The 14,640-nt window shown below is 50.3% G+C and overlaps 3 protein-coding genes across 3 annotated transcripts; 1 reads left to right on the top strand and 2 right to left on the bottom strand.

Annotated features, from left to right (window-relative positions):
- Positions 1-130: 130 nt before the first annotated feature.
- On the bottom strand, positions 131-4,335 carry FOBCDRAFT_15471 (coatomer WD associated region-domain-containing protein). The gene is made up of 6 exons (XM_031173655.3): positions 4,223-4,335; positions 4,109-4,158; positions 3,728-4,047; positions 1,770-3,668; positions 596-1,716; positions 131-540 (listed from the first exon to the last, which is right to left on the bottom strand). The coding sequence occupies exons 1-6, from the start codon at positions 4,250-4,252 to the stop codon at positions 298-300; spliced, it is 3,663 nt and encodes a 1,220-aa protein (XP_031050440.2). The 5' UTR covers positions 4,253-4,335; the 3' UTR covers positions 131-297.
- Positions 4,336-4,794: 459 nt separating this feature from the next.
- FOBCDRAFT_155127 (UDP-glucose:Glyco protein glucosyltransferase-domain-containing protein) lies at positions 4,795-10,142 on the top strand. Its single transcript, XM_031173656.3, has 4 exons — positions 4,795-5,219; positions 5,277-5,630; positions 5,680-6,505; positions 6,555-10,142. The coding sequence occupies exons 1-4, from the start codon at positions 5,095-5,097 to the stop codon at positions 9,642-9,644; spliced, it is 4,395 nt and encodes a 1,464-aa protein (XP_031050441.2). The 5' UTR covers positions 4,795-5,094; the 3' UTR covers positions 9,645-10,142.
- An 824-nt stretch (positions 10,143-10,966) lies between these two features.
- Positions 10,967-14,331, bottom strand: FOBCDRAFT_15486 (white collar 1). The gene is made up of 2 exons (XM_031173657.3): positions 11,481-14,331; positions 10,967-11,427 (listed from the first exon to the last, which is right to left on the bottom strand). Exons 1-2 carry the CDS (start codon positions 14,202-14,204, stop codon positions 11,086-11,088), a joined length of 3,066 nt encoding a protein of 1,021 aa, XP_031050442.2. The 5' UTR covers positions 14,205-14,331; the 3' UTR covers positions 10,967-11,085.
- Between the last annotated feature and the right edge of the window lie 309 nt (positions 14,332-14,640).

Raw genomic sequence — 14,640 nt, forward strand, 5'->3', positions numbered from 1 at the left:
ATTCAATTGATGAGCTCGCCAGCCAGGCGAGTCTCAAAACAAACGTCAAGCATCTAGTCTTTAAACGTGATTCCTTGGTCTTGTGCTTCTCGCGTATAATCAGGCTAAGTTGCAACTACAAAGACATGACTCCTTTGCCATCGTTCTATCAACCAGTCGTCCAAGTGCAACCTTTTTAAAGCCCTAGACTTTCCACCTCGTCTACCTGGCTCCTTTTTGTGCATCGTTGACTCGAAACTCCCAATTCCAACTATGCGCTCCCGTCATTAAATCTTATTCGACAATGCTCTACCCAGTCTAGGCGAACAGCTTCAAACCGCTTCCATGCTTGCCAATCTCACATACTTCACACACTCTGCAGACAGTGCCCTTGTACTTGGTGTGATACTTGGAGCCATCGAAGGCACACTCCTCATATGCAGTACCGCTGTAGATAGGGGTATGGCTGGCTGCGCACACATCAAACTCGGCGAACTGGTCGAACTCAATTTCAATAGCATCGTTGGGATTGCGCTCGCACTGAGCCTTGGTCTTCTTGGCCTGTAACATTTTGGTCAATAACCGGAGCAAGCATCGGAAGTTCGATATCACTTACGTTTTCTACAATCTTGGTAGCACCGCCATTGGCGATGATGCGGTTAGCAAAACTCAAAGCAGAGTTGTAGTTCTTGTTGCGAATAGCCAGCTGCATAGCACTGAGCAGAGCGAGCTGTCTGTGAGGAACCTCGATCTTAGGGATAGTGAAGTACGCTGACAGCTCCAAACTCCTCTGGAGCTTCTCTGCGTCCTTAGCCACGATATCAGGAGCACCCAATTGTCTCCTGGAAAGCTCAATGCTCATGGCGACAGCATACTCACTGGCCGAGGTAATAAGCTTCTTCGCCTCAGCGACCTCGTCCTCACTTGACACGGCATTGACAAGGATGGAGTGAAGGATACCCTTGAAAATGCCGATACCAGCCTCGAGCTTGTTAGCCTTCATCGAGTCATAGCCCGCTTGCAGGTCGTTGGAAGCAAGGTGCTCGAGATCTCGGGGGATAATCGGCAGGACCTTTCGGGGATCTGTCTCATCGAGAGTTCTGCGGACATAGTTGATCAAAGGCGGCAGGCCCTCAGAAGCGGGAAGGAAAGTCTTGGATGCTGAGTAGACTTCCAGGAATCGAGACTTGAGAGGGGCGAAGTCGACAGCTCCAACCTGTCGGTTGAGAAGTTGCATAGCAGTCTCGAAAGATCCGCCAGCAACGTGATCAACGGCCAGTGGTGAGTTTCGTGCCCACATATCTGCCTCGCTGCTGGCAGCACCGCCAGCGTCGACGCTCTCAACATTAACAAAGTCACTATCAGCCTCGGGAACGTCATCGTCTCCCATATCCCAGCCGGCAGCATCTTCATCGTCATCATCGATCAATGCGCCGTTACGCTTAGCAGCCGAGTCATCTTCCATAGCGTCCTCAAAGCCTGTATTGGCGGCAGCAGGCTCATCCTCCAGGGAAAGACCTTCAACCTGGCCAAGCAGGGCCTTCTCAAAGAAGGACTGTGAGGTAGCCTTGGTGGGCCAAGAAGACTCGAAAGTATGCACAACAGGCTCACGGACAGACAAGGCCTCTCCAAGGGTTGGCAAGGTGAGGTCCTCTTCAGTCAAACCAGTGGCCTCCAGGATGGACTGGCATTCCTCCTCCAGACCATGAGACTTGGCAGTCATGTAGGCAAGGGGGTCTAAAGTTTTGTTAGTTAAGCATTCCTGGAAATGGACTTGGCTTGAAACTTACAAAGATCAATCTCCTTGAACATTTGGATACGGTCCTCAACCTCTCCAAGGTAAAGTGCGTTCTGGAAGCGCGAGGTGAAATCACCACGGTGCTCGGCAATCTTAGCCATACGAGCAAGCCTAGATTGGTTACCAGTAGCGAGATATAGAAAGGAGAGCTTATCAAACTGCTTGAGCTTTTGGTAGCACATCTCAACAACCTTATGGTTACCATGTGCCAATGCTTCTGTGCTCAAACGGGTCCAGAACTTGGGCTTGTCAAGTTCCTTGGCCATCTCAACAGCAACATCCAGGTTGCCGCATTCGACAGCCAGGTCAAATCGAGTGGTGGGGTCCTGAACGAATTGGAGGGCAATTTCAGGGTAACCCTTCTTTTGAAGATATGAGATAATCGATTGACCAACGAGACTGGAGTTTCGGATGATGTGAAGCATTTCCTCGTAGTTGCGTTTGACAAGGGCCAACTTGAACCGGTATTCCGTGGGATCAACCTGAAGAATACGGGGCTTGGCGGCTCTGTCGAGGCAGTAGACGTTACGACCCTTGACCTTGACCAGGTACACAGTCTGGTCGAGGGTTCGGACGATACCGTTATCACCATTAAGTAGAGTATACTTTACATGGTTAAGGGTCGAGTAGAGCAGAACGCCAGCATCATCCCAAGTGGCACTTTTGATACGAATAGTCTCATGAAGAGTACTGACCTGCTCGAGGGTCTTGGACACAATTGTGACGTTGTGCTTGCTTAGAAGAGCAGCGTAGAGACCATCGTTAGACCAAACAACATACTTGACACCATTCACAGCGAGCTCAGCAGTACTCTTCTTCTGCTGGATGTCGTAGAGGTGGACGGAAGTAGGAGCAATGATTAAAAGGTTGCCTGTACCTCCAAAGTAGATATCAGTAGTTCCAGTGGGGGGCTTGAAGGATCGGGTAGTGTTGTTGGAAAGATCCTTGATATCAATGGTCTGGTTGGCGGTGTTGAGAACGGCAAATCGGTTACGGGCAACGAAAATGGCAGAGCTTCCAGAACCACGCTTAGACTCAGCAGGCTCGATGGCGCCAGAGCCATCCTTGGGAAGGTTAACCAGCTCATAAGATCCGCCGTCAGCAGGTGAGGTAACGAGAATGGATCGTTCTGCGGGATTGAAGGACAATGTCCGGGGTGCTACCCAGGCGCTGCCAAGCTTCTTGAGCGACAGGAGCGTAGGGCTCTCGATGTTCTTCTGGAAGTCATAAGACTTGACGTGCTTCTCCTTGGTGACGTAGAAGAGTAGGTTCTGGTGAACGGCTGAGGCAGGGCGCTCTCGCTCCAACTTGAATACCATCACACCATTATCGTGACCAGCAGCAAACAAGTTGATCTCGGGATGCGCCGCAATGACCCAGAAGCGATCATTTTCTCGCTTAAAAGACTGAACAGCGGTTCGCTTGTTCAGGTCCCATACACGGATGGTCTTATCCTCTCCAGCAGATAGGATCAAGTCCTGATGAGGGTGGAACAGACATCCGGACGCATTCTGGAAGTGTCCTCGGCACGTATCGACTTCCCAAGCTTTGGTCTCGCTCATGCGCCACAGCTTCACTAAGCGATCATCGCCAGCGCTAACAATGAGGGGCATGGTGGGATGGAAAGCGACCCAGTTGACGCCACGGTCGTGACCCTCGAGAACGAACTTGACGACAGCATCAGTGTTTCCAAACATATCGGTCTGGTTCTGGTTGGCACGCGCCATTTGATCTTCGAAGGACATCGAGGTAGGGGCGGAGTGCTTCTTTCGGAGACCGGAAATGTCCCAAACACGAACGGACTGATCGAGCGACGCAGAGACAACTAGGTCTTCCTTGGGGTGGAATTGGGCGCACATGGCATAGTGGTTGTGACCAGTCATGGTGCAAACTAGGAATAAGTCAGCATTATCGGCTATTAGACCAAGACAGCAAACAATCTTGACGTACTCAAGGAGCGGTTCTGCCAGTTCCATATTCGGATGGTCTGGTCATCGGATGCTGACAGAATCCAGGGAAGCTCGTGATGGAAGAAGACGGTTCGGACGTAGTCGAGATGGCCGTTAAGGGTGAAGAGGCATCTTCGAGTCTGGTAAGACCAGACTTTGATCTTATAGTCGTCACCGCCTGAGACGAAAAGCGGCTGTGTCTTGTGAAAGTCGACACCACGGACAGGACCATCGTGTTCCTCGAAACGGTCAATTAGAGTTCCCATTCGGTAATCCCAGAGCTGAATGGTAGAAGAGTGTAGCGACACCAGGATCCATGGTCTGGTTACAACTTGTCAGCTCTAAAGCTTGCGATGCGGTTCAGCGACGTCGGACAACGAACCTCTTAGGATGGAAGGCAATGCCTTTAGCTCGCGAGGACTTAGACTCGAACTGTGCAAAGGAGAGTGTCAGTAATCACAAGCAAGCGAAAAAAAGCAATTGCATCGCAATCTACCTTGGTCAACATTCCCGGGGAGGACTGCATATTGGCGGGGAGGTGAAGCCGCAGCTTCGAGCATTAAGGGGTGGAACAATTCAAGGCGCCCAGAAGCGGATTATAGAAAGCAGCTATTCGGCTTGCGTGTAGCTGGATCGCGAGATTCGGGTGCGAGCTGACCAGCACAGCGCGGGCTTGTCGAGGTATACGGGAGGTCAGAGTGAAAGGGAGGCGTAAGTTAATTGAGTTGAATGCTGGCCAACGAAGCGAACTCCTAAGGTAGGCTTAGGCTTGGGCAATTGAACACGATGCTCAATTGTGGGTTATCATACCGGGGGAGTGCAGAGGTGTAAAGCCACCGTCATGGAACGCAACATTGTTCCCCCGAATGGAGGGGCTACAGGAGAACGGGTGTTAGAGGGTAAGAAAACTGGGGACCTGCTCCCTGAATGTGGCTGAAGAGTGAAGATGCAGGGGGTATCGTTTTTGCCACGTAAGGAAAGACGGTCGAGGGATGAGCTCCTGACTTTTTGTCTGTCGTATCAGCTCGGGTGCTAAACCCAATTCAGCCAGCTAGCTCCTGGGTCTCAGTGACACTGTTCGACTCCTAGACTTACCTAGAAAGCTAAGCATTCTTTGTCTTTGACGTACAACGGAGTTGATGCATGGTGATTGAGAGTCTGCCGCACGTAGAAAACATCTTGAGCGTGCTTGGGTACTTTGAAGACGCCCAAGACCAGAATTGCGCCACCATTGCGTGCCTGATTCTACGTCGTCGCTATTCTGTCCAAGCTTTCTTTGGAGAGCTGTCCTTTGCCCCTCCATCGCGAGGCTCCAGCTCCTCAATATCCAGTACTTGCTACATGCAGCGCTTTGCGTAGACCGCAAATATGCCTTGCCTTTCTCAATGCCTGGCTATGGCCCTGGTGGCTGCTACAGCTGCTTTGGCATCCCCGTCAGTCAACGTGGGAATGAACGCAGCGTTCTCTCGTGCTCCATATTTGCTTGAACTTCTGTAAGCTTATACTATTTCTGGTGAGCTACCTATGATATTGCTTCTGACATCTAATAGAGAAACTGCCGCTGAGGAAAACTCAACAGCATACTTCCCTCTGCTTGACAGGATTGCTGGTGGTCACTTTCAATCAGCCAACTCAGATGCAGAGCTATACGACCGTTTCCTCGAGGTTCTTCAGCAGGATGGGCACATAACTAAACCAGAAGCCCTCTCAACTTTCAAGCTTGCTCTTTCACTACGCGCTGCCGCACCAAGAATAGAAGCACATTACCAATACTACACTACAGCTGTCGATTCAGTATCAAAAGGAGACACCAACGAGGATTGCTCGACATGGGCATTGCTTGATAGCAAGAAATACTGCTCAGAAACTCTCGATAAAGCCGTGGAAGGTGATCTCTCCGCAAGGTAAGCTGTTTCGGTTGCTTTGGACATCACGACCCTAACCCGAGAATAGGCAAGCCAACCTGTTGCCGTTTGATCGAGTCCTGGGGCTTGGAAAGGATGTCATTCTCTATGCGGACCCAACATCTGCCTCTTTCGGCCCCTTCCACGTTGCGCTCTCCAAAGCTGCCAAGCAGGGAGATATGTCATATAGACTGCGATATCGTCGAAGTGCAGGGGCTCCCCATACTTCTTTGTCTGTGAGCGGCTATGGTGTGAAGCTGGACCTGAAGAGAACTGACTACATCGTTATTGATGATCGTGAAGCCAGCCAGGAAAGCAAACAGAAACCTGCCGCAGCCGACGTCAATCTTGACACAGATGAAGAGGTTGCTGATTTGAAGCCTCTCTCAACGTCCGAGCTAGCATCTTTAGGCCTGAAGACTGCTTCGTTCATTCTAAATAGTGAAAATCCTCTCGATGCTTTAGTCAAATCGACCCAGGATTTCCCCAAGTTCTCAACATCAATTGCCACTCATGAAGTCGCAAAGGAGTTTGCTGCAGAGCAGGAGAAAAATGTTGCTGCCGGTATTCCCAGTGGCATCAACTTTCTCTGGATGAATGGTGTCCAGCTTATTGAGCGTCAAATTGAGCCATTTACCCTCATTGAGATGATTCGCCGTGAGCGCAAGCTGATCGACGGGGTCCGTGATCTTGGTTTCAATGGTCAACAGGCTAATTCACTTCTTGGACATTCTGAAGTTGCCAGTTCCAAGGCTGAGGATGAACCACCCAGGTTCGACTGGACAGATCGATTGGAGGATGGCAAAGCGCTCTTGTGGTTGAATAACCTCGAGAAGGACGCTCGATACCAGAAGCTCCCAAGCGATTTGACAGCAGTATGTAAGAAGATTACCTCTTGAGATCATACCACTAACGGCCTCATAGCTCCTTCAGCGTACATATCCTGGACAACTTCCGCAGGTGGCTCTTAACCTCTTCCACATTGTGGCACCAGTTGACTTCACCAATATTGAGGATGGGCGAGCATTTGGTCAACTAGCCCAGTTCATGCAACGCGGTGTCACCTTGAGGTTCGGCATACTCCCCTTGGCCACTGCGCCTGCTTCTGCTGCTCAGGCCAAGGTTGTTTATCATTTGATGGAAACATATGGATTCGAGTCCCTCATTACTTATCTCCAAGAGAGTGAAGAGGGGCCAGAGGGTGCAGCCAACAAGAAGGCTTTCACCAGGGCTATTGATGGACGAGAAACACTACCAGGAGCCACCAAAATGACATTGGCTGAGATTCTCGAAGCCGAGACTTATAAGCAGAAGGTGAAAGCAAGCAAGGCTTGGGCTAGCCGACTCAATGCTGACACTGCCGTGCGTCCTGTCTTTGTAAATGGTTTGGCTATTCCACGTGAGAAGTCGTGGGTTCAGGCCATGGGTCAGCGATTAACCGAGGATCAACAAGCAATCCAAAAGGCTGTGTACTTTGGACAAATTGAAGAGGGGACGCCTGTTTCAGATCTCTTCCTCCGTAACGCTCTTTCCAAGCGCAACACATACATATTTCCTGATGATGAGAAGGCCCTTCGCGTTGTTGATGTCAACAAGCTTCATAAGGACTTTGCGGGACTGTTCAACAACATTGCCGTCCTTCACTCAGACTCGAAGGCTTCCAAAGAAAGCTGGGCTGTGCTCACAGTCGTCGCCGACCTTGCAGCCGATGACGGGCAAGATCTTCTTCTTGCTGCCCTTGAATTCAAGCGAAAGAATCCTGGCGTTCGGCTTGACCTTGTTCACAACCCGCCGTCATCCGCAGAAGCTCATGCCATCAATGGCGCTTTCAAGCTTAACGAAGGCAAGCTTGCTGAGATGAAGAGTAAGGATGATCTGAAAGCCATTCTTGAGGCGTCCTGGACAGCTGAAGATGATGGCCTTGGTACTGCGCTTGCCAACTTCCTCTCTGCTTCAAACATTCTACCTGGAACAAAGGGACTACTCCTCAACGGCCGAGTCGTCGGTCCCCTGCCGTCCGATGTGTCTTTCAAGGAGGACGATTTGCAGCAGCTCTTGGAATTTGAGCAGCGAAACAGGATCCTTCCTGTTTATGCTGCGATCAAGGACCTTGGCTTCGAAGATAAGCTTTCGGATCCCATTGCAGCCGCCAAGCTCACCTCGATCACGGCACTCTCTACTATTTCTGATCTCCCTCAAGGCATCTTCGAGTCGGCCCCGTCCATTCGAAGCTCCATGTACAATACTTGGAACTCAACTCATAGTGCTATTGAAGTCGGCAACCCCGAAACTGCAAGTGTTCATATCGCTGGTCTCCTGAATCCTACCAGTGAGCAAGGTCAGAGGTGGGCACCCATTCTCAAGGTCTTGTCTGAGCTCGATGGAGTGTATCTGAAGCTTTTTATGAACCCGAAGGAAGTAGTCGGAGAACTCCCCATTACGCGATTCTTCCGTTACGTACTTGACTCAAAGCCTTCTTTTGATCAGGCTGGCCATGTTCAGAGCCCTAAGGCGACTTTCAAAGGCCTTCCTTCTGAGGCTCTGTTAACAGCAGGCATGGATGTACCTCCGGCTTGGCTAGTGGCTGCTAAAGAATCTGTACAGGACCTGGACAACATCAAGCTGAGCTCTGTCAAAGCCGACATCGATGTGGTTTACGAGCTGGAGAATATCTTGATTGAAGGTCACTCCAGGGATGGCAAGCGAGGTGCACCAAGAGGTGCACAATTGACCCTGGCGACGGAAAAGGATCCCCTTATCACAGATACCATAGTCATGGCCAATCTGGGCTACTTCCAGTTTAAGGCAAACCCTGGTTTCTACAATATTCAACTCAAGCAAGGCCGAACGTCGAAAATCTTCACCATCGAGAGTGTCGGTGCTCACGGATATGCTCCTGTTCCCGGAGACGAAGGCACGGAAATCGCCCTCATGGATTTCAAGGGTACGACCCTATATCCTCGTCTCAACCGCAAGCCAGGAATGGAAGAAGTCGATGTACTGGAATCTCCAGATAGTGAAGACAGCGGAATTGTTGCTAAGGGCCTCAAGTTTGCCGAAAGTCTTCTTGGAGGGGCCAAGTCGCCCAAGGAGATTTCGTCCGAAGAACATGCTGAAATCAACATCTTCAGTGTTGCCAGTGGTCACTTATACGAGCGCATGCTCAACATCATGATGGTATCGGTTATGCGCAACACCAAGCACACCGTCAAGTTCTGGTTCATTGAGCAGTTCTTATCGCCCTCGTTCAAGGAATTCATTCCTCATATGGCTGCTGAGTATGGTTTCAAGTACGAGATGGTTACTTACAAGTGGCCTCACTGGCTTCGCCAACAAAAAGAGAAGCAGCGTGAGATCTGGGGGTACAAGATCCTGTTCCTTGATGTATTGTTTCCGCTTTCCCTGGACAAAGTCATCTTTGTCGATGCTGATCAAATCGTTCGCACTGATATGATTGACCTTGTGAACCATGACCTAGAGGGTGCTCCGTACGGTTTCACACCCATGTGCGACTCGCGCACTGAAATGGAAGGCTTCAGATTCTGGAAACAGGGCTACTGGGCGAACTATCTTCGTGGGCTACCGTACCATATCTCAGCCCTTTACGTTGTTGACCTTAACCGGTTCCGCCAGCTGGCAGCAGGAGACCGCCTTCGACAGCAGTACCACGCACTCTCAGCTGACCCTAACAGCTTGTCCAATCTGGACCAGGACCTGCCAAACAACATGCAATTCACAATCCCAATCCACAGTCTTCCTCAAGAGTGGCTCTGGTGTGAGACGTGGTGCAGCGACGAGAGTCTGGCCCAGGCGCGCACCATTGACTTGTGTAACAACCCTCAGACAAAGGAGCCCAAACTCGATCGCGCAAGGAGGCAGGTCCCAGAATGGACTGTCTACGATGAGGAGATTGCGGCGCTGGATCGTCGTCGCAAGGGTATTGAAGGTAAGGATGAGAAGAACGCGAAGAGCAGGACGATGGAGGAGGAAGTGCATACAAAGGACGAGCTTTGAGGAAATCTTGGCTTATATCCATTTGACTCGGGTAAATTTAGAATTGCACATATCTCGATAGATCTGATCTATTCACAATCTACTAGAGTCATTCAGTTATTCTCCATCTTCAGCCACGGACCTCTGATATGTGTTTCGACAGAATCGATGCCCAATTATGCCATCTCAAGTCTTCAGTCAGAGGATCTGTGGCAGACAAAAGACGTATCACTAGTAACAGTCTTTAGCACAATCAAATATCCTAACTTCTTGAAATCTGTATCTCAAGACCGAAATTTCATGCTGAAGTGTCTTTGTCTTGTCGATGCAGCCACCATCCAAATGCAAGCCTTATCAGCAGCGAAGCCACCTACGTCAGCCCATCATCTATCTTTTGTGGTGGTTGAACCCTTAAGTCAGAAGATTGCACATCACATGCCACTGACGACATATTGCCTCTCCTTCGTTCTCAAAGGGTACAAGTGTACCCAGTCCAGGTACTTCGTAAAATTAATGGTGATGTTGGCATTATAGGGTAGGTAGGTGTAAATTTATTTAATATGCAAAAATAAAAAGGATTATATGGTTTTGAGGTTATAGTAATGCTAAGACTCACATGTATTCTGGGATCCTCTAGATTGCTGTCCATTACCCTTCACCACTAAACAAGGGGTTGGGCGTTGGATTATTACCATGGGTTACCCTTCTTACTCGCCTCCCCCTTATTTGGGTAATGTGGCCAAGCTGTACATCGACGAGTCATCACATCAAAGCTGAATACCCAAATTGTCATATTTGTTCCTTATTTTAGACCATGCTTCGCCTCGCTATTGCTGTAGTGCGTATATGTACGCAAAAGTCCTCCCTAAATACAACTAACACCACTGTACAAATCCACATGCCCCTTACATGCTCCTGACAATGCTTACCCTGCCGTGCTAAACATGGAACCGTACTAGCATTCGAATAAATTCAGGCCGCCCTCTATGTTAAGTAGAAGCATGAAGACCAAAGCCGGGCCTACCCGGCCCATGGACGTTGTTGATAAATGCAGAATCTGTACCAGGGGCCGGGGTCAGGAAGATCTGTCCAAGTCGTAGTCATGCCATCCCATTCCTTAACGCCTCGTGTATGTTGTTGCAGGTATATCGTGTCTATTCCCAATTCCAAAATCCCGGAGCCTCGTACACCACGGAGAGGTTATATCTCTCTTCCAAATAAATAAAAGCAGACAAGCTCGTTATGCTCAGCGCCATCATGTGAGCCCCAAGTCACGGGTGTCACAAATGTTTTGTTAAATCCATGAGCCTCAGGTCTGAAATAGAGGCCAGCGTGAAGAAAGAAAAGTGGCGGGTATCACAAATGCCGTTTAATCAAGACACCACGCTCCGTAGATCCTTTACCAAGTTGCAACATCGAGGATCGAAAACATCAAGAGAGGGAAATGCATTATGCTTGTTGCTCAAGGCTGGCTCGTCTCGCGTTCTTCTCGGATCGAAGCCATCGACGAGGCCTGCCCGACGCCCAACATCGATGAATGGCTTAGTGGTGGCATTCCGGCCGATGATTTGACCCCTGTTGCTGAAGGGGCACCGCTGGGTGCTGATGTTCCATTTTCTATCTTTTGCTTCGTGAGTTGGGCTGGGTTTATGCCGCTCTCACCCTTAGGTGTTTGCGCTTTGGAGTTGTCGGCTGACAATTCTTTATGCAGTGGTGACGAGGGAGAGTTGGACTTCTTGCTTCGAGCATCGCCATTTGCTGTGTTAGCCCCGCGTGAAGAATTGCGTGGAGAAACCCGACCAGTCTGATGAAAATGTTAATGAATGTCACAATTGATAGAAGATAGAAGAGGCGTACTTGTTTGGCCCACCGGAGACCACAGCTGTTACAAAGATCCCTTTGACCACTGGGTCCTCTTCGCCATTCGGGCGTGTTTCTCGTGTGGCAGTTGGCGCAGTCTCGCACGACATTGCCCACGCCCTTTCTTCGCTTACGCTTTTTCTTGCTGGACAGCAGGCCGCCAAGTTCCTCAGCAAGAATACGGTTAACCTTTTCCATCTGCCGCAACTCGAATTGCCAGCTAGAGCATTTCGTCGTTCTCAATTCATCAAAAATGTTGTCCTCTGAGGCCAAAGCAGCGTCTTGGCTACCGGGGGCTAACGCACCACCGGCAGGCTGTGAAATATGGCCCGTGGCATGGTTTTCGGTGCCGTTACTGGATCTCGGGGTTGCGGCGAGAGATCTGGAACCGGTGCTAGCGGGAGCCAAGTTACGTGATGATGCCTTGAGAAGCTTCGTCTGGGCAAGCAAGAACGATGGCTTTTGGCCCTCAGAGGCGTCACCCGGGTACAAAGTCGTCTGGGCTTGCAACACTTGGCCCCTACGGTTCTGGACCTCGTGTTTGCATGTGACAATTTTTCCACGCCTCGCCTTTTCCAGCGTTCGCCCAAACTCAGGCCGTGATTCTTTTCGCATAAGATCCTGTATACTGGTTCCTACCAGGCTATCAGGCTGAAGGTCGAGGAGAGATCGGATATTCGAAGAGACGTATAAGAACAGACCCGATGTCGAGAGCTTCGTCCAGAGTTCGCTGTCACCAATACCACCATTCGCTTCAAGATTGCGGCGACTTAGAGCAAACACTGGTCGCTTGCGGCCTACCAAAATAATGCACTTTCGACCCTTTCCTTGTTCGACAAACAGTGAACCATGGCTTTCGAACCAAGTGTAACCACTGTGCTTTCTGCGTATTCGGAATACAATGTTGACAGGGTTTCCGGTTGTTGTGTCCTTCAACTCGCGTGTAACAGGAACGATATCAGATGGATGGCATACTGTTGAAAGTGAGTTGCCAACCAAATCCGCAGCCTCATACTCTAGGACCTTCTTGCAAGACGGAGAGAGATATAGGAAGAGACCCTTGAGCGAGAGAACGTGAACCACATCGTCGGTATTCTCGAGGAGCATCTTATCCCATGATTGCTTGTGCCAGTCAGAGGAGAGACCCTTGGGGCTGAACTGCTGCAACAGGGTGGAAACATCGTCAACGCCTAACGTCTGGCCGTTATCGGGCTCCCACTGGCTGGATTGCGGTGGTGTCCAGATGTATTGGCCAATATCGCTGTGTTTGTAGTTCACCTTTACACCACCGAGGTCTTGATTCGATGCGATCGCGTCGGGGCATTCAACAAGGTCGATCTGGAAGCCAATGAAGTATCTGATTTCATCAGTGTCCCACGGGATGGGGATCATAGTAAGAAGGTTGAGGAAAGGCTTTCCACCCTTTCGATAATTAATAAGACTCTGTTGAACCTCCCTGCCTTCGTGAACCATCTTCTTTAAATTGTAGACGGCTCCATCATCAACGAACTCCCGCTTGGAGCCCGCCTCGACTTTGCCATCTGGGGCCTGCAGAAAGCGGCAGTTCTGGCCGACAATCTCATGACGACTATAACCGGTAAGGTTTTGGAAGTTGTCGGAAACGTATATAATAGGGCAATCGTTCATGGAGACATCGCAGACGACAAAGGCGCAGGACATGTCGACAGCGCCGAGTTGTATGCGCGGGTTCTTACGGGTAGCGACTAACCACAGAGCCTTGAGCATATCAAATCCACTCTTTGAGTATATCGTCTTTTCCTTTGAGTCCCTCGGGGCATCGCCAGTTGATGGGGTCGTAGCAACTGAAGTGCTGGTCGGATGAGTAACGGTTGAAGAGGACATGGCTCCGTGTGAGTGTTGCTGTGGAGGTGAAACAACAGAACCGGAGGCAATTGAGACTTGGCGAGAAAGTGCAGGTAAGTTTTGGTTGCTATCTCCAGCATTCATGTTGTTGAAAGTTTGATGGTTCATCATACTGTCGCCTGAATCCTCTATGGTATCCATGGCGTTGTTGGTGGGAGCAGGTATCGGGGTTGTCGTGGGAGGGTTGGATTGGTTTATATTCATAGAGCCGGCATCTGGAGAAAGATCCATGGAGAAGTCGTTACCAACCGGAACTTGAGGGGTCAGTTGGCCTTGGGGGAACTGGCTCATGGACGGTGAGTAGAGGTTCATTGATGAGGCGTTGCCGGCCATCTGTGCTCCAACGCTCATACTAGCAAAGGTAGAGGGCATCATAGAACTCATCATATCAGGGGATATGGTCGAATAGTCATTAGAGTCGGATGTCATATAATTGCCCATTTGGTCCATGCCGATGGAGGTATTAATGGTGGGAAATCCCCCTCCCATGGGTGGTTGGTTAAATTGGTACGAGTTGAGGTCGGCGTTATCGGTTCCGAAGGTCATCATGTCACCGTTGCCGACTGAAGACATCCGCCTTTGCCCTTGCTGCTGCTGCTGCTGCTGATTCACCTGGAACTGACCCATAGGGGTAGTGAAGGCTTGGGGCATGCTCTGTCGGCGGTATAGCTTGTCTTGGTTATCGCGCACAATATCGTCGAGGGAATCTCCTCCCTGATAGAAGGTTGGGTCGTTCATATTGTGCTGCATGTGGTTCTGCTGGTTCTGCTGCATTCGAGGTTGTTGGAACTGCTGAGGTGGTTGCTGCTGCTGATGGGGAGAGTAGTAGCCATCCATAGCGACAGCATCTGGCTGGACGGCCTAGCCAGGCGCTCGAGGGAAGTGGTGAGCGGGTGTTGTCCCGTACGTATCGCGCGAAGTCTGACAGGTGGTGTCCTGATTCGACTACCGAGGCGTCGGAAAGGTTGGCGGCCTGATTAGGAGACCCTAGCTGCAGCGGAACAAGAAGTGAAGACTGGTGACAAACGCAACAATATGACGAGGTGAGAGAAGTCGCAATATGGTAGAACCGTGGTGGGTCGAGATGGGTTATGTCAAGTCGAGCCGGGTCGGGTCGATGGTTTGACGTGGTAAATCAGGCCGGAGAGATCAAGCGACCGAGCGAAGAGAGGGACAGGGTATGGATAATCGCAGATGGCAAATGCGCGGGGGTGGATATTTCGTGCTTGGTCGAATTTGTACTGTTCGGGATTGGACTATGGCTCAAAAATCG

The sequence above is a fragment of the Fusarium oxysporum genome, chromosome II, assembly GCF_013085055.1.
Source record: "Fusarium oxysporum Fo47 chromosome II, complete sequence".
NCBI lineage: Eukaryota > Fungi > Ascomycota > Sordariomycetes > Hypocreales > Nectriaceae > Fusarium > Fusarium oxysporum.

What these genes read in the sequence shown, in the direction of transcription:
- FOBCDRAFT_15471 (XM_031173655.3), bottom strand. Translation starts at nt 4,252, where the DNA reads ATGCAGTCCTCCCCGGGAATGTTGACCAAG. An exon ending in CTGGCAGAACCGCTCCTTGA is followed by an intron (nt 3,669 to 3,727) that starts GTACGTCAAGAT and finishes ACTTATTCCTAG; the next exon opens with TTTGCACCATGACTGGTCAC. An exon ending in GTTCAAGGAGATTGATCTTT is followed by an intron (nt 1,717 to 1,769) that starts GTAAGTTTCAAG and finishes ACAAAACTTTAG; the next exon opens with ACCCCCTTGCCTACATGACT.
- FOBCDRAFT_155127 (XM_031173656.3), top strand. Translation starts at nt 5,095, where the DNA reads ATGCCTTGCCTTTCTCAATGCCTGGCTATGGCCCTGGTGGCTGCTACA. An exon ending in GAAGGTGATCTCTCCGCAAG is followed by an intron (nt 5,631 to 5,679) that starts GTAAGCTGTTTC and finishes ACCCGAGAATAG; the next exon opens with GCAAGCCAACCTGTTGCCGT. An exon ending in TCCCAAGCGATTTGACAGCA is followed by an intron (nt 6,506 to 6,554) that starts GTATGTAAGAAG and finishes ACGGCCTCATAG; the next exon opens with CTCCTTCAGCGTACATATCC.
- FOBCDRAFT_15486 (XM_031173657.3), bottom strand. Translation starts at nt 14,204, where the DNA reads ATGGATGGCTACTACTCTCCCCATCAGCAGCAGCAACCACCTCAGCAG. An exon ending in GTCTCCGGTGGGCCAAACAA is followed by an intron (nt 11,428 to 11,480) that starts GTACGCCTCTTC and finishes CATTTTCATCAG; the next exon opens with ACTGGTCGGGTTTCTCCACG.